The 20,559-nt window shown below is 44.9% G+C and overlaps 1 protein-coding gene across 2 annotated transcripts in view; it reads right to left on the bottom strand.

The window, feature by feature from the left end:
* Positions 1-161: 161 nt before the first annotated feature.
* The window catches only part of METTL2B (methyltransferase 2B, tRNA N3-cytidine), a 26,591-nt gene continuing 6,193 nt past the window's right edge, over positions 162-20,559 (bottom strand). The window contains exons 5-10 of one of the 2 annotated variants that reach the window (XM_055114835.1): positions 15,325-15,385; positions 9,953-10,092; positions 5,758-5,864; positions 4,413-4,526; positions 2,925-2,990; positions 162-2,131 (exon numbers count right to left, since the gene is read on the bottom strand). In XM_055114835.1, the coding sequence (XP_054970810.1) occupies positions 1,977-2,131; positions 2,925-2,990; positions 4,413-4,526; positions 5,758-5,864; positions 9,953-10,092; positions 15,325-15,385 (643 nt within the window). In that variant the 3' untranslated portion in view covers positions 162-1,976. The remainder of the gene's footprint in view (positions 2,132-2,924; positions 2,991-4,412; positions 4,527-5,757; positions 5,865-9,952; positions 10,093-15,324; positions 15,386-20,559) is intronic. The other variant, XM_034964935.3, reaches the window with a different exon arrangement.

The following is a 20,559-nucleotide window of genomic DNA, read 5'->3' as shown; positions in this document are numbered from 1 at the left end:
TGGGTGTGGCTACAAACGCGTAGCAGGAAAGAGCCTTGTGATGAAGTAGTTCTGTATTTTGACCGTAGTGGTTACAAGCTACACATGTGATAAAATTGCCTAGAAGTGTAATACACACACACAAATGATTCATTTATAACTTGAAATGTGAATTAGTCCTATGGATTGTACCAATGTCAATTTTTTGGTTTTAATAATGTACTAGAATTATACATGAGGAGAGATGCACGGTGCATGAACAGAACCTTCCTATACATTTTGTGCAACTTCCTGCCAATCTCTAATTACTCTGAAATAAAAAAGATTTCTCTAAAGTTTTTGGGGTTTTATGTATTACTTATTATCGTAAAGTAATAATAATGATAACCAACACTTAGGTAGCATTTGCTAGGGCCAGGTATATCAGGGCATTTAACCCTCATAACAACCTGTTATGAGCTGAACTGTGTCCTCCCAAAATTCCTATGTTGAAGCCCTAATCTCCAGTACTTTAGTGTATTTGGAGATAGAAGCGTAAATCCAATAAAACTGGTATTCTTATGAGAGGAGATCAGGGCAAAGAATGAGAGAGCAAGTGAGTACGCACAGACAGGTATGCACACAGAGGGACTACAATATGAGGCCACAGGAAGGAGGCAGACATCTGCAAGCCAAGGAGGAAGGCCTCAGAAGAAACCAAACCTGCTGACACCTTGCTATTGCACTTCTAGCCTTCAGAACTATAAGAAAATAAATTTCTGTTGTTTAAGCCACACAGTCTGTGGTATCTGTTATGGTTGCCCTACCTTGTGAGGTAGCTGCTCTTATTACTCACTTATAGATGAGGAAAGCATAAGAGAAGATCAATAAACTCATTCAAGGTCACACAGTCATTAGGAAGCAAAGCCAAGATCTGAACCAAGCCTATCTGGATCAAAAAAAGTACTTCTCACCATTAAGCCATACTTAGTCTGTAGGTGCTGTTATGACAGAATGCCTGGGACTGGGTAATTTTTTTTTGAGACAGGGTCTCGCTCTGTCACCCAGGCTGGAGTGCAGTGTTCCAATCCTGGCTCACTGCAGTCTTGACCTCTGGGCTCAAGCAATCCTCCTGCCTCAGCCTCCCAAGTAGCTGGGATTACAGGCACATGCCACCACATCTGGCTAATTTTTGTGTTTATGTAGAGACGGGGTTTCACCACTTTGCCCAGGCTGGTCTTGAACGGCTCAAGCAGTACGCTCGCCTCCACCTCCCAAAGTGCTGGGATTACAGGTGTGAGCCACCACGCCTGGCGGAACTAAGATTAAAGCAAAGACCACGATCAATTACTTAACAAGAACACCACATTTTGATGCCGTCTACAGGGTCGTTTTTTTTTTTGTCAGGAAAATATCTGATCTGATTCTTCCCAGCTTGCTTCCCCTACAACTTAATAAGCCCTTCACTAACCCCTGTATGTATTAACTGCAATTGCCTAGCCCGGCATTTACACTCTCAAAAGATTTAACGCAATTACAATCAAAAAACATTTGTCATATATAACACTTTTTCACATGGAAATAAATTGGTGGTTTAAGGTTTACAATTCCTTTGAATAAAATTTCAGTTATTAGTTACAAAATGCTAAGACAGATTGAGGTCTCAAAGAAAGAACTTGAGAAAATTATGTTTTAAAGGACTTCACAAATATGAAGCATAATTGTTAGAATCCTGATACAAAGTAACTTTTCCTAGGTTTAAGGTTCAAGTCTGAATTCTTGAATTGTCCAGCATCAACGAGACCTCATTTATATTCTTTTTATTTTATTATTACTTTCAGATACAGGGTCTCTCGCTCTTTTGCCCAGGCTGGACTCCTGGGCTGAATGGATCCTCCCTGCCTCAGCCTCCTGAGTGGCTGGGATTACAGGCATGCACCATGCCCGGTGCTACAAATTTTTTTTAAAAAAAGCTCGGAAACACAACGGGCTTGCATCGTGTTGGCAGCAGGTGCCTCTTAGCTGGTGCTGGACAGAAGGGGCTTGCAGTATTTGCACTGAATCCAAACCCGGTACATTGTCAGTTGCTTCCCTCGGTTCACCTGCAGTCGGCGGTCCACCAGGTTCTGAACTTTTTCCAGTCCAGCAGTGGTGAAAAGCATGTCCAGTTCCTCTAGTGTGGAAAATAAAAGATGTTTATGCATTTTCCCCTCAAGAAAAGGCATTTTTATCTACTAAGTCCTTGTTAAATGGGGCTCTGGGAAGTTGCTGTCGTGTTTTTTACATGGCCATTTGGTTATAAATGCAGTGGTGGCTTGGTAACAACAAGTTCATGTTTAGGTAGGGGAAGCCACTGTGTATAGGCCGCGGTTTTTTCTTTTTTAAAAACCTTTGGTTTATATTTGGCCTTTAGGCTCTATGAACACCTTAAAATTTATGCAAAAATATCTACGTATGTCAAAGCAATTGCTTTAGGAAAGAGGTTTCATCATCTTAACCAAAGGCTCAAAGAAGGTGACCCTAAAAAGGGCCCAGGAACAGAAGGCCCAAGTGAAGGATGAAGCCTGTGGATGGGCCAGTTGCAGAGGAGAGCAGTTCCCGGCACCCCTAGAACCCAGGGTTCACCCTGACCCGGGCACACCAAAGCACAACCCCGTGTAGAGGGTGAGACAGGCTGGACTGGAGGTGAGCCTTGCAGAGTGGGCAGGCTTCCCATTTTGGACAGTGGCAGACAGGGAGAGCAGAGCAGGACTGAAGGCATGGACAAGCCAGGGCTGCCTGGGGGCCCAAGTGGCTGGCTGCCATGGGTAGCCTAGCCCAGGGTGGAAGAGGGTGTGAGCAGCGGGGAACCGCAGGAAACAGCCTGCCTAAAAGGCAGGAGGGGCCAGATAGTTTTCCTTCTGAACGTGCCTTGAAGACCATCTGGTACTGGGGACTTTTAGCGTAAAAAGATGAGTGTTTCATACCTTGTGTGAAGAAGTAAACTCTGGTTCCATCACCTCTCACGTAGAAATTTCCAGATAGACACTGACCTGCAGAGTGATGTATTAAAAATCAGAGACACTTTAAAGTGTCTCTTTGACTTGCACTGCTAAGGAATGTTAACTGAGAGGCCAGTTTGTTGGGTGGAGAGCACTCCTGCCTCAGTGCTTCGGGAAGAGCAGCTCAACGGGAGTAAGTCACAATGTCAGAAAACATGAGGTTCCTAAGCACCCCACTCCAAAACTCTAGAATTATTTGATGAAAACAACTTGTTCACTCTCCCAACCCTATTAAACTAACAGCACAAACTTTTTATTTATTTATTTATTTTGAGACGGAGTTTCGCTCTTGTTGCCTAGGCTGGGTGCAATGGTGTGACCTCAGATCACTGCAACCTCTGCCTCCCAGGTTCAAGTGATTCTCCTGCCTCAGCCTCCCAAGTAGCTGGGATTACAGGTTCCCACCACCACGCCCAGCTAATTTTTTGTATTTTTAGTAGAGACAGGGTTTCACCATGTTGGCTAGGCTGGTCTCAAACTCCTGACCTCAGGTGATCCACCCGCCTTGGCCTCCCAAAGTGCTGGGATTAAAGGCATGAGCCACCATGCCTGGCCTATTTTTTTTTTTTAATTAAGCAATATAGCTGAGTTTAAGGAAACTTGAGACAACCATTACCATTTTGGTGGTGACTGTCCTTTGCATGTCTCTTCACGTGTCTACAGAATCATAAATACAACTCAGATACTGTTTTGATCATGAACATGCTTTCCCTTCTGCTGCTAACCTCCCTGACCTCATCTCAGTTTACCAGCCTGGCACATACTTCTAGACCTTCCCGAATGCCCAAATCATCACACGTGTATACTTATTTCCCTGCAGATACTGGTATACGGGGATGGAGTTTAAAATACTCCCTTGTACATTGCTCTCCTCTCACTGAATACACAACAGAAATCCCTCCAAGTTCAGTGGTATGGGGTCCACCTCAGGTGACAAGCACGACATCTCCCTATCCAGAGGCATTCACTTTGTTTACAAAGTTTTGCTCCTGCATGTATTATGTGCTAGTTCTTGACTATATTCAAAAAAAGACTGGACTGAACAATAATTGGGTGCTTAAAAAAAGGTTGTAAGCTGGGAGCAGTGGCTCACGCCTGTAATCCCAGGACTTTGGGAGGCCGAGGTGAGTGGATCACCTGAGGTCAGGAGTTTGAGACCAGCCTGACCAACATGGTGAAACCCTGTCTCTACTAAAAATACAAAAAAATTAGCCAGGCGTGGTGGCACATGCCTGTAGTCTCGGCTACTCGGGAGGCTGAGGCAGGAGAATTGCTTGAACCCAAGAGACAGACGTTGCAGTGAGCCGAGATCGTGCCATTGCGCTTCAGCCTGGGAGACAGAGCGAGACTCCGTCTCAAAAAAAAAAAAAAAAGAAAGAAAAGGCTGTTAATACTGGGCACAGTGGCTCACACCTGTAATTCCAGCATTTTGGGAGGCCAAGGTGGGTGGACCCAGGAGGCAGAGGTTGCAGTGAGCCGAGATCGCGCCATTGCACTCCAGCCTGGGCAACAAGGGCAAAACTCCATCTGAAAAAAAAAAGGCTGTAACAATTTCTTTTTCTACCAGTAATGAAGGAATGCACCTCTTTCTTTGAATTGGCCAGCAATAAGAAGTACTAACTCGTTATTTTTATTTCCTTGAAGTGTTGTTTACTGGCCATTTAGATACGTTCTTCTGTGAATTGACTAAACACTCCTCACCTGCTTTTTGGGTGGGTCACTGATCCTTATCAGTTTCATGACAGCTCCCTGAAGAGCAAAGATATTAAGTCTTTATCTATTATATGCACTGAAAATATTCCTTCTTACTCCGTCATTTGCCTTTTACATTTTTAATGGCATCTTTTGTCATGCCACATTTAAAATTATTTATATCTTTCAAATGTCTTTTTTTTTTTTTTGAGACAGAGTTTCACTCTTGTTGCCCAGGCTGGAGTGCAATGGTGCGATCTCGGCTCACTGCAAGCTCCACCTCCTGGGTTCAAGCGATTCTCCTGCCTCAGCCTCCCGAGTAGCTGGGATTATAGGCATGTGCCACCATGCCCGGCTAATTTGTATTTTTAGTAGAGACAGGCTTTCTCCATGTTGGTCGGGCTGGTCTCGAACTCTTGACCTCAGGTGATCTGCCCGACTCGGCCTCCCAAAGTGTTGGAATTACAGGCATGAGCCACTGTGCCCGGCTGTCTTTCAAATGTCTTTCTAATAAAAGCTCTTCTAAAGGTAGCTGTCTTGCTTAAAAAGACCTCAATATCTAGATTATACAAGCCTCTTCAGTTTTCTTAAAAAATATACTACTCTGTCACATATTAAATGGCTTTATATAAGGAGTTCTAATTCTAGAGTTTCTATTCTGATGGCAGCACCATTTTTTGATTATAGTGGCCAAATACCTTTTTTTTTTTTTTTAAATTATACTTTAAGTTCTGGGGTACATGTGCAGAACATGCAGGTTTGTTACATATGTATACATGTGCCATGGAGGTTTGCTGCACCTATCTACCCGTCATCTACATTAGGTATTTCTGCTAATGCTCTCCCTCTCCCAGCCCCCCCACCTCCAGACAGGCCCCAGTGTGTGATGCCCCCCACCCCGTGTCCATGTGTTCTCATTGTTCAACTCCCACTTATGAGTGAGAAAATATGGTGTTTGGTTTTCTGTTCTTGTGTTAGTTTGCTGAGAATGATGATTTCCAGCTTCATCCATGTCCCTGCAAAGGACATGATCTCTAGTGGTTAGGATTCAGCACTCTCAAAATACCTTTTTTAAACCGAAGCTGAGCCATGTCATAGCGGCCGTAATCTCGCAGAAGTACCATCCCCCCAGGTTTCAGAAGCCTGCTCAGCCTGTTGATAGCCTTCTGCATCCTGTGGAGCAGCAGGGAATGATAGTCAATCAGGTCTCCTTAAAGACAGCGTTCTCTTTCCCTGTAGCATATCCCAAAAAGCCAGTGGACTTCCTCAACTGACACACCAAGTCTGAGATCTAAGCTCCTCTACTCTTCAGTTAGAACTGAAGGACGTTAGCTGCCTGCTCACAGCTGTGGCCTCGATCCACTGCCTTCAGCCCGAAGAGGCCCAAGGACAGCCTGCTTCTGCCATAAGAAAGTTCTCTGCTCCCGGCCAGGTGCGGTGGCTCATGCTTGTAATACCACCATTTTGGGAGGCTGACGCAGGCGGATCAAATGAGGTCAGGAGTTTGAGACCAGTCTGGCCAAAATGGTGAAACCCCGTCTCTACTGAAAATACAAAAAGTAGCCAGGCGTGGTGGCGTGCGTCTATAATCCCAGACACTCAGGAGGCTGAGGCAGGAGAACTTCTGGAACCTGGGAGGTGGAGGTTGCAGTGAGCCAAGATTGCACCACTGCCCTCCGGCCTGGGCGGCAGAGTAACTGAGACTCTGTCTCCAAAGAACAAACAAACAAACAACAGTTCTCTGCTCTCCATCTGGCTCACTTCCCCACTGTCCTAGATAGCCATCTTTGCCCTGTGCTCCTGTGGCTAAGCCGAATCCTGAGCATCCAGTGGGTTCTGCTAGGTGACTTATCTGCCTGCACCATTAGACCTGAGCTCTTTCAATGTAGGGGCTGTATCTTTCTGTTTGTTAAATGAAGACTTGTCCTCAAGAACTTACAAGTTACATGGCAATACAATCAGTATGCAAATAAGTATAACAGACAGAGGGTTTTACACTTAGGTCTGCGCTTTCCATATGCAGTGTTCTTCAAAAGTCTTGGTGCAGGTTGAAGCTTTCATAACTTCAGAAGTCTAAATGCTACAAACTTCACCAAAAAAAATTTCAAAGTCTATTTAAATTTTGCATAATGAATGTTTCCCACTTAAAAAAAACAAAAAACAGAAAAACGGCTAAGGCAGGCAGATCACCTGAGATCAGGAGTTCGAGACCAGCCAGGCCAACATGGTGAAACCCTGTCTCTACTAAAAATACAAAAAAATTAGCCAGGGATGGTGGCAGGCACCTGTAATCCCAGCTACTTGGGATGCTGAGGCAGGAGAATCGCTTGAACCCGGGAGGCAGAGATTGCAGTAAGCCAAGACCATAGCACACACTCCAGCCTGGGCAACAAGAGCGAAACTCTGTCTCAGAAAACAAACAAACAAACAAACAAACAAACAAAGAAAAAGCAGCTGGGGTCCTGCTATGCTATGTTGCCCAGGCTGGACTCTTGGGCTCAAGTGATCCTCCTGCCTCAGTCTCCTAGGTAGCTGGGACTAAAAGTGTGTGCCACTGTGGCTGACTTGAATTTTAAATTTTAATAATTTGTTTTAGTCCATGTCAATTTTTAAAAAGTTTGTAGCATTGAAACTTCTAAGGTCATAGGTTTTTTTTGAGACAGGGTCTCACTCTGTCACCCAGGCTGCAGTGCAGTGGTGTGACCATAGCTCACTTCACTGCAGCCTCAAACTCCTGGGCTTAAGTCATACTCCTGCCTCAGCCTTCTGAGTAGCTGGGACTACAAATATGCACCTGGCTAATTTTTTTATTTTTATTTTTAGTAGAGACAGGGGTCTTGCTTTGTTGCCCAAGCTGGTCTTGAGCTCCTGGCTTCAAGCACTCCTTCCACCTCAGCCTCCCAAAGTGGTGGGATTATAGGTGTGAGCCACTGTGCCTGGTCAACCTCTGCAATTATTAAAGTTTAAAACCATGGTAGGCCTTTTGGGTTATCCTGCATATGCCTTTATTTCACACTCATCCTCTCAGGTTGGATGACTTCAGTACCCTTCTAGAGGAAGTGTGGCCTTCTAGAGGGAGGTCAATCACTCAAAGCTCCTATCCTGTGCAGCCAGCAAGGGGTCCTTGGACTCTGGGAGATAAACCAGGATCTCAATCACTGGTCCCTGCAGTCTCTAGTCATGTAATCTGGCTTCCTAACACCAGCTTACCTTGACCTTTAACACTAATTTACTTAATCATCTTTGCAGGACTCTGATGACACAGAATGAGGAGATGTTTGAAGTCTCTAATCTCATGATTTCATGGGTATAGTTTACCCTAACATTTGCCAACCCCCAGCCTGTCCAGACTCACTGCACTCTGGCAGTGACAAGGGCTTCCATGGAATTAGTCCATGGTATCTGAATCTCTTAGCCACCATCTGACTCTGCTTCCTTGAGAAGATAGTTTTGGTCAGGTGCGGTGGCTCATGCCTGTAATCCCAGCACTTTGGGATGCCGAGGTGGGTGGATAACTTGAGGTCAGGAGCTCAAGATCAGCCTGGCCAACATGGTGAAACCCCATCTCTACTAAAAATACAAAAAATATTAGCCAGGTGTGGTGGTGCTTGTCTGAATCCCAGCTGCTCAGGAGGCTGAGGCAGGAGAATCGCTTTAACCTGGGAGGCAGAGCTTGCAGTGAGCCAAGATCTCACCACTGCACTCCAGCCTGGGCAACAGAGTGAGACTCCATCTCAGAAAAAAATAAAAAAAAGAGAGAAGGTAGTTTCATAGGACCACTGGTTACCTATGCATATGAAGTTTTAATGGTGTATTTTAGGATATAGCATTTGACTTTCCTTTAATCAGAATCTGATTTTATAGAATTCTGTATCACAGTTTTCTAAAACACTGTAAGCATCAGAGAACACCTTAGTTAAGGTTCAATGTAAATTTCGTGTTGCTAATAAGGTTGTTTTATTTAAAGCATTTAAAAGGCCAATAGGCTGGGCGTGGTGGCTCACGCCTGTAATCCCAGCACTTTGGGAGGCCGTGGCAGGCGGATCATGAGGTCAGGAGTTCGAGACCAGCCTGGCCAACATGGTGAAACACCATCTCTACTAAAAAAAAAAATATACAAAAATTAGCCAGGCATGGTGGCGTACACCTGTAATCCCAGCTGCTTGGGAGGCTGAGGCAGGAGAATTGGTTGAACCCGGGAGGTGGAGGTTGCAGTGAGCCAAGATCTCATCACTGCACCCCAGCCGGGGCAACAGAGCAAGACTCCGTCTTCAAAAAAAAGGCCAGCGTGGTGGCTCACACCTGTAATCCCAGCATTTTGCGAGGTTGAGGCAAGCAGATCACAAGGTGAGGAGTTAAGACCAGCCTGGCCAACATGGTGAAACCCCGTATCTACTAAAAATACAAAAATTAGCCGGGCATGGTGGCGGGTGCCTGTAATCCCAGCTACTCGGGAGGTTGAGGCAGGACAATTGTGTGAACTGGGGAGGCGGAGGTTGCAGTGAGCCTAGATCATGCCATTGCATTCCAGCCCGGGCAACAGGGAGAGACTCTGTCTCAAAAAAAATAAAATAAAATGAAAGGCCAATAATGAGACATTACCTGAAAGCTGTGACACCCACAGTTCACAGTTCTAAAACGGCATGTGATGAGATTATCAATAGGAATTTCCCCACATACTCATTAGAGACTGATTTCCCATTCTTTCCCAATGTTGAGCCACAACAAGGAAATGAAGAACCAACTACTGCAGAAGTTTCGAGGCCAGAACAGAAGTTGGACATCAAGACAAATTTAGGAAAATAGTTGAGATGCTCACATCACTACAAATGGTGTGGCTTCTTTGTGTCTATCAGAACATAAACAAAACTCTTTTTACTTCGAGCCCAACTCTAATATCAAGGTCCCTTGCCAGGCTGGGCACAGTGGCTCACACCTATAATCCCAGCACTTTGGGAGGCCAAGGTGGGAGGATTGCTTGAGCCCAGGAATTCAAGACCAGTCTGGGCAACATGGCAAAACCCCATCTCTGCTAAAACACAAAAATTAGCCAGGACTGGTGGCACGTGCCTGTGGTCCCACCTACTTGGGAAGCTGAGGAGGGAGGATCATTTAAGCTCAAGAGATTAAGGCTGCAGTGAGCCATGATCATGCCACTGCACTCCAGCCTGGGCTGACGGAGCAAGACCCTATTTTAAAAAAAAGGTCCCTTACCAAAGCTTTCTTTTTGTGACACTACCAGCTAAGGGACCCAAACTTACTTGTCTGGAACAATTGCTGAAAGAACAAATATGAGAATGATAATATCAAGACTGCCCTTGGGCACTGGGTAACTCTTCTCTTCATCACACAGGTCGTGAACAAAGGCAAAACACCGAGAAGGATCATATTCTGAATTTGTCTGCAGACAGGTGGAAGAGACAAGTAAGTTAGAAAATATTAACATAGCCCAAAGAAAAGATTATCTGGTTTTAAATTTTAAATGTAACTGTTGCTACTTCACGAAGAGGGATCTATTTCTTTTTTCTTTATTTTCTTGAGGCAAAATCTCCCCATGTTGCCCAGGCTGGCCTCAAACTGTTGGGTTCACGCGATAGGATCACTTGCCTCACCCTCCAGAGTAGGGGATATATTTCTAATCATTATATAGATTGGTGAAAAAGTAATTGCGGTTTTTGCTATTGAAAGTAATGGCAAGGATGTGGTGGCTCATGCCTGTAATCCCAGCACTTTGGGAGGCCAAGGCGGGAGGACCACCTGAGATCAGGAGTTCGAGAGCAGCCTGACCAACATGGAGAAACCCCATCTCTACTAAAAATACAAAATTAGCTGGGTGTGGTGGCGCATGCCTATAATCCCAGCTACTTGGGAGGCTGAGGCAGGAGAATCACTTGAACCCAGGAGGCAGAGGTTGCAGTGAGCCGAGATTGTACCATTGCACTCCAGCCGGGGCAATAAGAGTGAAACTCCGTCTAAAAAAAGAAAAGAAAAAAAAAAAAAGTAATGGCAAAAACGACAATTACTTTTGCATCAATCTAATAGCATGTATTTCAGGGAGGACTCAAAGAGTAAAGATCAGGAATAATTGAAGGGAGACAGTGAGGAATCTAATAGTTGCGTTTAAAATAGAACATTCCTGACTCCCCTACTTTTATTCTTTATTCTTGTGTACTTTCTGTACTTCTCATGCATGAAGTCAGATCTAAGAATTGGAAAACGATCATGAAAATGAGTGACCAACAGGGAAAAAAAAAACATTCATAAGGAGAGAGACAGCACATACTTTAAATAAGCACGCAGTGGCTCACGCCTGTAATCCCAGCACTTTGGGAGGCCGAGGCACGCAGATCATGAGGTCAGGAGATGGAGACCATCCTAGCTAACATGGTGAAACCCCGAATCCACTAAAAATACAAAAAATTAGCCGGGTGTGGTGGCAGGTGCCTGTAGTCCCAGCTACTCGGGAGGCTGAGGCAGGAGAATGGCGTGAACCTGGGAGGCGGAGCTTGCAGTGAGCCGAGATTGCACCACTGCACTCCAGCCTGGGCAACAGAGAGAGACTCCGTCTCAAAAACAAAAACAAACAAACAAACAAACAAACAAACAAACCTAAAGCACGATCTGCTAGGCACAGTGGCTCATGCCTAGAATCCCAGCACCCTGGGAGGCTGAGGCAAGAGGATCACTTGAGCCCAGGAGTTTGAGACCAGCTAGGCAACATAGTGAGACTTCATCTCTACAAAAAATAAAAAAATGCCGGGTGCATGCCTGTAATCCTAGCACTTTGGGAGGTCGAGGTGGGCGGATTACCTGAGGTCAGGAGTTCAAAACCAGCCTGGCCAACATGGTGAAACCCCGTCTCTACTAAAAATACAAAAAATTAGCTGGGTGCAGTGGCACCCGCCTGTAATCCCAGCTACTCTGGAGGCTGAGGCAGGAGAATCACTTGAACCTGGGAGGCGGAGGTTGCAGCGAGCCGAGATCACGCCACTGCACTCCAGCCTGGGCGACAGAGCTAGACTCTGTCTCAAAAAAAAAAAAAAATTAGCCAGGTGTGGTGGCATGTGCCTGTAGTCCCAGTTACACAGGAGGTGGGAGAATCACTTGAGCCCAGGAGATCAAGGCTGCAGTGAGCTTGATTGTACCACTGCACTCCAGCCTGAGTGACTGAGACCCTGTCTCAAAACAAACAACAAAGTACACGATTCAAAACAACTCCCAACTAGAAAATATTACACAAACCATAGAATTCTTCAGGAAAATCTATTTCTGTAGATGTAGAAAATTTACTTTGTTATCAAAAGCTGAAGTAAAGATAGGCTTCAATATTCATTTGGTCTTTAACTGCATGAATAATTCTAAAAGCATGGCACTACCAATTCCTAATCTGCCCTCACAGCATTATACATAATTGTGACAGACCCTTTTTTTTTTTTTTTTTTTTGAGACAGAGTCTTGTTCTGTTGCCCAGGCTGGAGTGGTGCGATCTCAGCTCACTGCAACCTCTGCTTTCCCGGGTTCAAGCAATTCTCCTGCCTCAGCCTCCCCAGTAGCTGGGATTACAGGTGCATGCCACCACGTCCTGCTAGTTTTTGTTTTTTTTTTTTTTGAGATGGAGTTTCGCTCTTGTAGCCCAGGCTGGAGTGCAATGGCGTGATCTTGGCTCACTACAACCTCTGCCTCCCAGGTTCAAGCGATTCTCCTGCCTCAGCCTCCCGAGTAGCTGGGACTACAGGTACCTACCACCATACCTGGCTAATTTTTGTATTTAGTAGAGATGGAGTTTCACCATATTGGCCAGGCTGGTCTGGAACTCTTGACCTCAGATGATCTGCCCGTCTTAGCCTCCCAAAGTGCTGGCCACCACGCCTGGCCAATTGTAACAGACACATTTTTTTTTTTTTTTTTTTTTTTTTGAGATGGAGTCTTGCTCTGTCACCCAGGCTGGAGTGCAGTGGCACGATCTCGGCTCACTGCAACCTCTGCCTCCTGGGTTCAAGCGATTCTTCAGCCTCCCAAGTAGTTGGGACTACAGGTGCGTGCCACCATACCCAGCTAAATTTCATATTTTTAGTAGAGACGGGGTTTCACCATATTGGTCAGGCTGGTATCGAACTCCTGACCTCATGATCCGCTGGCCTTGGCCTCCCAAAGTGCTGGGATGACAGGTGTGAGCCACTGCGCCCAGCCATAACAGATACATTTTAAGGCATCTACCCTCAATGTCCATCTTCTCCAAATATGTGAGTTAGTTTCTCATTGGCCGAAGCTGATTCAAACAGGGCTGCTGTATTTATCAGCTAGGTTGTGTTAACTAGACTTTCCAGGGACTTCAGAACTGGGACATAATCATTTTAGTGAGGCACCATGAACCCCTGAACAGGGTGAGCTTGTAAGGGACTGGGAGGAGCAAGCACGTTGGGGCCACATGCAAAACTAGGAAATACTGACTAGAGAAAACTGGTATGCAAAGAGGGAAAAAACAAATGGGCCCTGGACAATGAGAGGTAAGATACCAGGAACTTGGGGCTGTATTTTGTGCCCTTAGGTTCTATGACATTCTACTTTATTGCTTTGAGTTTGTCTAGATGTTTCTGTTACTTGTAACTCAAAGAACCCCAATGGAATCATCTCATCAGGTTCGCCTGAGTCCAAAATTCAAGGCTACAGTGGGCTATGATTGTGTCACTCTACTTCAGCCTGGACAACACAGTGAGACCCTGTCTCAAAAAAAAAAAAAGTGAAGCCTGAAGATGTGACTGAATTGCTGCAATCTTGTTGCTTCTTCTTTTTTAGTCTCTTTCTTTCTTTCTTTCTTTCTTTCTTTCTTTCTCTCTCTCTCTCTTTCTTTCTTTCTTTCTTACAACCAGCATCCTTATCTATAAGGAGTTGCTTCTTACGGTTGGGCAAAGAAAGTGGTTTATTGAGATCAAATCTACTCCAGAAAAGATGCTATGAACATTGTTTTGAAATGGCAAGAAAGGTTTTTTGTTTTGAAATGGCATCAAACTTAGTTGATAAAGCAGCAGTAGGGTTTGAGAGAATGGACTTCAATTTGAAAGAAGCTCTACTGTGGGCAAAATCCTATCAGCATCGCGTGCTACAGAGAAATCTTTCATGAAAGGAAGAGCCAATTGATATGGTAAACTTCATTGTTACCTTATTTTAAGAAATTGCCAGTCACTGCAGCCCTTAGCAACCACCACCCCAGCCCTTGGCAATCACCACCCTGATCAGTCAGCAGCCATCAATATCAAGGCAAGACCCTCCACTAGCAAAGATTACAACTTGCTGAAGGTTTAGATGATTATTAATATGTTTTAGCAATAAACTATTTTTTTTCTTTCTCTCTTTTTTTTTTTGAGATGGAGTCTCACTCTGTCACCCAGACTGGAGTGCAGTGGCACGATCTTGGCTCACTGCAACCTTTGCCTCCCCAGTTCAAGCAATTCTCCTGCTTCAGCCTTTTGAGTAGCTGGGACTACAGGTGCCCACCACCGTGCCTGGATAATTTCTTGTATTTTTCTTTAGTAGAGATGGGGTTTCACCATGTTGCCTAGGCCAGTCTTGAACTCCTGATCTCAAGTGATCTGTCTGCCTCAGCCTCCCAAAGTGTTGGGATGACAGGCGTTAAGCCATTGTGGCCAACCAATAACGTATTTTTATCTTTATTTTTATTTTTTTGAGATGGAGTCTCGCTCTGTTGTCTAGCTGGAGTGCAGTGGTGCAATCTCAGCTCACTGCAACCTCCGCCTCCTGAGTTCAAGTGATTCTCCTGCCTTAGCCTCCTGAGTAGCTGAAATTACAGGTATGCGCCATTTTTTGTATTTTTAGCCCGGCTAATTTTTTTGTATTTTTAGTAGAGACGGGGTTTCACTTGGTCAGGCTGGTCTTGAACTCCTGACCTCGTGATCCGCCCACCCCGGCCTCCCAAAGTGCTGGGATTACAGGCATGAGTCACCGCACCGGCATGCAATCGTATTTCATTAGTTTATGCAATTGTGTATTAAATTTAATAATTACAACACAAGTGTAAGCTATCATTCGAGACCAGCCTGGGCAACGTGGTGAAACTCTTCCTTTCACTTGAACACACAGAGGACACTGTAGAGTATGAAGTGGCCTAATTGCAATATTGTGTCTTAGAGAACAAGGAGACCTGAGGAGAGGGAGAGAAATGGAATGGCAGGTTGGTGGAGCAGTCACAACACATGCATTTATTAAGTTGACCGTCTTACAAAGATGTGATTTGTGGAACCCCAAACCAAGTACAACAGTAACATCACACACTATAACATACATAATAGTAAAAAAGTCTGAAATATTCTGAGAATCACCAAAGCATGTCACACAGACACTAAGTGAGCATATGGTGGTGGAGAAACGGCACTGGTAGGCTTGCTTGATGCAGGGTTGCCACAGACTTTCAATATATGAACAGATATGACATCTGTACAGTGTGATAAAGTGAACTGCAATAAAACAAGGTATGCTCGTTATCAGTAAATCTTTTACTTTTAGACCGTAAGAACACAGACCGTATAAGAACACAGCCAGAGACCTTGATTTTTAGGAGAACCTTTTCCCTTTAATCAGTGGAAATTACCAATAGGTAATTTCCCATCGTACTCACCTGGACCAGTTCTATAGCTGTGGAAGAAAAATCACAGCAATAAACAAAGAGTCCTGGGTCACTGAAATGGGCAGAAAAGACAGAACAATGAGACTACAAATCGAGCTATGTCTACTCTCATTCTTGTGTAGCACAGTTAAAATATCAAATGGGAAAAACTATCATTCATTCAAATAAACTGTATCTATTAGTCACAACATATTTCATTTTGGTTAAAATCCTTTTTGAATTATATCCTTTTGGAGGCTCTGTGGACATAGCTAATATGAAGTTTATAAAACAACCAGGGAGTTTCAAATCAATGTCTTCTCTTTTTTCACCTACAGAAATCCTACTTTTCCCTCAAATGAAGCCTTGCTTGATAGCACCACAAGAATTCTTTTTAATTCGCTGAGCCACCTTGGCACTTTCTCCACACCAGGAACACATCTGTACCTGTCTGTTGGCCCCCACCACATAGTGAGTGAGTGCTTTCACAGCAGCGATTACATCTTTAGCTTATTAGTTCACCAAACACTACTGAGAGCCCACTGTGCATTGTGTATTATCTTAGATGCTGAGGAGATAAAGATGAACAACACAAAATCCCTGTGCTTATTTTTCTTGGCATCCTCACTATCTAGCACAAGTCTCAGCACAAGGTAGCAACACAAAAAATGTTGATTTTAAAACCATCAAAATTGCTTCCAATTATGAAGCACATTATATATTTATTCTGAAGGCATCAAAATACAAAACAATTTGTAATGCCAGAATTCTTTTTGTTAGTACAGGTCTAAATAAAAATGGGAGAGGAGGAAGGCTGTATGCTTGCGTTTTAGAAACAACAGCCCAGAGCTCTTCTGCACTGTTGGGCTCAGTATTTGAGTGAGACGCTGGGATTTTTGGGAGTATGCAATACCTCCAGCCTCTCAAAGGCATGGGCTCTGCTTCCTGCTGAACTGTTGACCTTTGGAGCAGACAACTTCTGGGAGGTATAATCAAGACTAAAACCCTGGGGAACTGCAGCATTTGCTATGGTAATCACTAGCTACCTGTGGCTACTTAAATTAAAAATTCAGTTTCTCAGTCCCATTAGATACGTTTCACACGTGGCTAGTGCCCACCATAAGGGAGAGTGAAGATGCAAACATTTCCATCACTGCACAAAGTTCTATTCCACAGCACTGCTCCGAAAGCAGGGTCCATGCCTGCCTGTTCTCGAATCAGCCAGGCAGCTGCATCTGCCGAGTACCCATTAAGGTCACGGGCTAAGTTCTATCAGACTCAGCTTCTGCTTTCTAAAAGACTCATTGCAGTCTTTGCCTCCTGGGTTCAAGTGATCCTCCTACCTCAGCCCCCCAAGTAGCTCGGATTACAGGTGCGCACCACCATACCCAGCTAATTTTTGTATTTTTAGTAGAGACGGGGTTTCACCATGTTGGCCAGGCTAGTCTCAAACTCCTGACCTCAGGTGATCCACCTGCCTCGGCCTCCCAAGGTGCTGGAATTTCAGGGGTGAGCCACCGCGCCTGGCAAGTGTTGTTTTCTTCATGTTTTTCTTTTTTTTTTTTTTTTGTGAGACACGAGGTCTCGGCTGTGTCACCCACGCTGGAGTACAGTGGGGCAATCTCAGCTCACTGCAGCCTCTGCCTCCCAGGTTGAAGTGATTCTCCCACCTCAGCCTCCTGAGTAGCTGGGACTACAGGTGCCCACCACCATGCCTTGTTAATTTTTGTATTTTTAGAAGAGACAGGGTTTCACCATGTTGACTAGGTTGGTCTTGAACTCCTGACCTTAAGTAATCTGCCCACCTTGGCTTCCCAAAGTGTTCAGATTACAGGCATGAGCCACCGTGCCTGGCCTCTTTGTGCTTTTCTTTTTTTTTTGAGACGGAGTTTTGCTTTTGTCACCCAGGCTGGAGTGCAATAGCGTGGTCTTGGCTCACTGCAACCTCCACTCCTGGGTCCAAGCCATTTTCCTGCCTTAGCTTCCTGAGTAGCTGGGATTACAGGCGCCCACCACCACGCCTGGTTAATTTTTGTATTTTTAGTAAAGATGGGGTTTCGCCATGTTGGCCAGGCTGGGCTCTAACTCCTGACCTCAGGTGATCTGCCCACCTTGGCCTCTCAAACTGCTGGGATTACAAGAGTGAGCCACCACGCCCGGCCTGTGCTTTTCTTTAAGTTTTCTACAGGTCATATAGTTGTCCCTTGGTATCCAGCTCAAGTCTCTTACACAATGGTGTCGGGTGTAGCATTTGCATACAACCCACACACATCCTCCTGCATACATTAAATCATCTATAACGCCTAATATAAATGCTATGTAAACAGTTATAGTTTTAAAAATTGTTGTTTTATTGATTTTTGAGACAGGGTCTTGCTCTGTCACCTGGAGTACAGTGGTGTGATCATGGCTCACTGCAGCCCCAACCAATCCTCTGGCCTCAGCCTCCAAAGTAGCTGAGACTACATGTGCATGCCAGCATGCTTGGCAATTTTTTTTTTTTTTTTTTGAGACGGAGTCTCACTCTGTCGCCCAGGCTGGAGTGCAGTGGTGCGATCTCCGCTCACTGCAAGCTCCGCCTCCCGGGTTCATGCCATTCTCCTGCCTCAGCCTCCGGAGTAGCTGGGACTACAGGTGCCTGCCACCACGACCGGCTAATTTTTTTTTGTATTTTGAGTGGAGACGGGGTTTCGCTGTGTTAGCCAGGATGGTCTCCATCTCCTGACCTTGTGATCTGCCCGTCTCGGCCTCCCAAAGTGCTGGGATTACAGGCATGAGCCGCAGCACCAGGCGGCTAATTTTTTTGTAGAGACGGGGTCTCACTATGTTGCTCAGGCTCGTCTTGAACTCCTGGGCTCAGGTGATCCTATCTCCTTGGCCTTCCAAAGTGCTGGGATTATAGGCATGGGCCACTGCGCCTGGCCTATACTATTTATTTTCAATCCATGGTTGCTTGAATCCTCGGATGCAGAAAAGGTGAATATGAAGGGCTAAGAGTATTATTTTTAAAATCAGAGTCCTTAATTGGGCTCTGAGGATAGAACTGTATTTCAAAATAATTGGTTTTCTCTATTTTACTTCATATACTTAAAATTAGCCCAAGATAAATCTATATAGAGATTTGTGCATTTGTAGAGTAGTGGTTGCTTAGGGCTAGAGATTGGGGGAAATTGGGAAATGGGGAGTGACTGCTAATGGGTATAGGGCTTCTTTTTGGGGTGATGAAAATGTCCTGAAGTTGACTGCAGTGATGGCTGCACAACTCTGTGAATTAACTTAAAACCACTGTATTACGGCCGGGTGCAGTGGCTCACGCCTCTAATCCCAGCACTTTGGCAGGCCGAGGCAGGCAGATCACGAGGTCAGGAGTTCGAGACCAGCCTGGCCAACACAGTGAATCCTAAAAATACAAAAATTAGCTGGGTGTGGTGGCGGGCGCTTGTAATCCCAGCTACTCAGGAGGCTGAGGCAGGAGAATCGCTTGAAACTGGGAGGCAGAGGTTGCAGTGAGCCAAGATCGTGCCACTGCACTCCAGCCCGGGCGACAGGGCAAGATGCCATCTCAAAACCAAACCAAAACAAAACAAAAAACCAACCAAACAAAAAAACCACTGTATTACACACTTTATATCTCAATAAAGCTGTTACATATAAAAAGAAAACAAATGAAAAATACATTAGCCTGAGAAATGATCCTAAGTCTTTATCAGATACATTAAAAAAATATTAAGAACCCTGGCCTGGGCAACATGGCAAAACCCCATTTCTACAAAAAAGACAAAAATTAGCAGGGGTGGTGGCACACGCCTGTTGTCCCAGCTACTTGGGAGGCTGAGGTGGGAGGATCACCTGAACCCTGGAAGGTTGAAGCTACAGTGAGCTGTGATGGCACCACTGCATTCCAGCTTGGGTGACAGGAATCCTGTCTCAAAAAAAAAAAAAAAAAAAAAGGATCCAGGCAATAGGGTAACTCAAGAAACATAAAAAGGCTGTAAAGACTGCAGAGTGGGCTGGGCATGGTGGCTCATGCCTGTAATCCCAGCACTTTGGGAGGCCGAGGTGGGTGGATCACCTGAGGTCAGGAGTTCGAGACCCGCCTGGCCAACATGGTGAAAGCTCATCTCTACTAAAAAGTACAAAAATTAGCCGGGTACAGTGGCACACACCTGTAATCCCAGCACTTTGGGAGGCTGAGGCGGGTGGATCACCTGAAGTCGGGAGTTCGAGACCAGCCTGACCAACATGGAGAAACCCCATCTCTACTAAAAATATAAAATTAGCTGGGTATGGTGGCGCATGCCTGTAATCCCAGCTACTTGGGAGGCTGAGGCAGGAGAATCACTTGATCCCAGGAGGCAGAGGTTGCGGTGAGCCAAGATCGCACCACTGCACTCCAGCCTGGGCAACAAGAGCAAAACTCCGTCTCAATCAACCAATCAATCAATCAATAATACAAAAATTAGCTGGGTGTGGTGGTGGGCACCTGTAATCCCAACTACTCGGGAGGCTGAGGCAGGATAATTGCTTGAACCTGGGAGGCGGAGGTTGCAGCTAGCCGAAATCGAATCACTGCACTCCAGCCTGGGTGACAGAGTGAGACTGTCTCGAAAAAGACTTCAGAGTGAGGCAGCTGGATGATAACAACTAGGGAAGTTTTCTAGATGCTTCTGATCTGAATGTGAGGAAGGAAGGAAACAGAGTAGTAGAAACAAAGGACATTTTGGAAAGGTACGGAGTCAGGGGAAGACATGCAAGGTGTGACCAGTGCACTGAGGGATAAGAGGACATACTTTATAGGGCACACTCTTGTAGAGGACTTTGAAAACTATGCCCAACAATTTAAACCTGATTCACAGGCAGTAGAAAACATGCCAATTCTAAGCCAGTGAATTACATGAACAAGTGGGTTCTAGTAAGATACTGAACACAGCGATCTTATTTAAATGGCATAAAGAGGCTGTGGCAAAGATGCCATCTACATTCAGTTTTACATTCATTGATGATATTGATGATTAATGGCCATAACTTGAAGCTAAGTCAATCTCCCATTTGAGGTGGGTTCCTCAGACTGTAACTTCAAGAGTAGAACAATCTCTTTTCTTCAGTGTTAGTACTAGGACTTGCCATTTTCTTAGAAATTTCTGAGAACAAATTGTAGAAATATTTAAATCTATATTAGTAATGAGGCTAATGTTTTACTTAATCCTGTTAATGAATACTGTGGGCTAAATTGGCAAAGTATATATT

This window comes from Pan paniscus, chromosome 6 (assembly GCF_029289425.2).
Source record: "Pan paniscus chromosome 6, NHGRI_mPanPan1-v2.0_pri, whole genome shotgun sequence".
Lineage (NCBI taxonomy): Eukaryota > Metazoa > Chordata > Mammalia > Primates > Hominidae > Pan > Pan paniscus.
The sequence above is the reverse complement of the archived record's forward strand: the minus strand, read 5'-3'. Positions and strand labels throughout refer to the sequence as shown.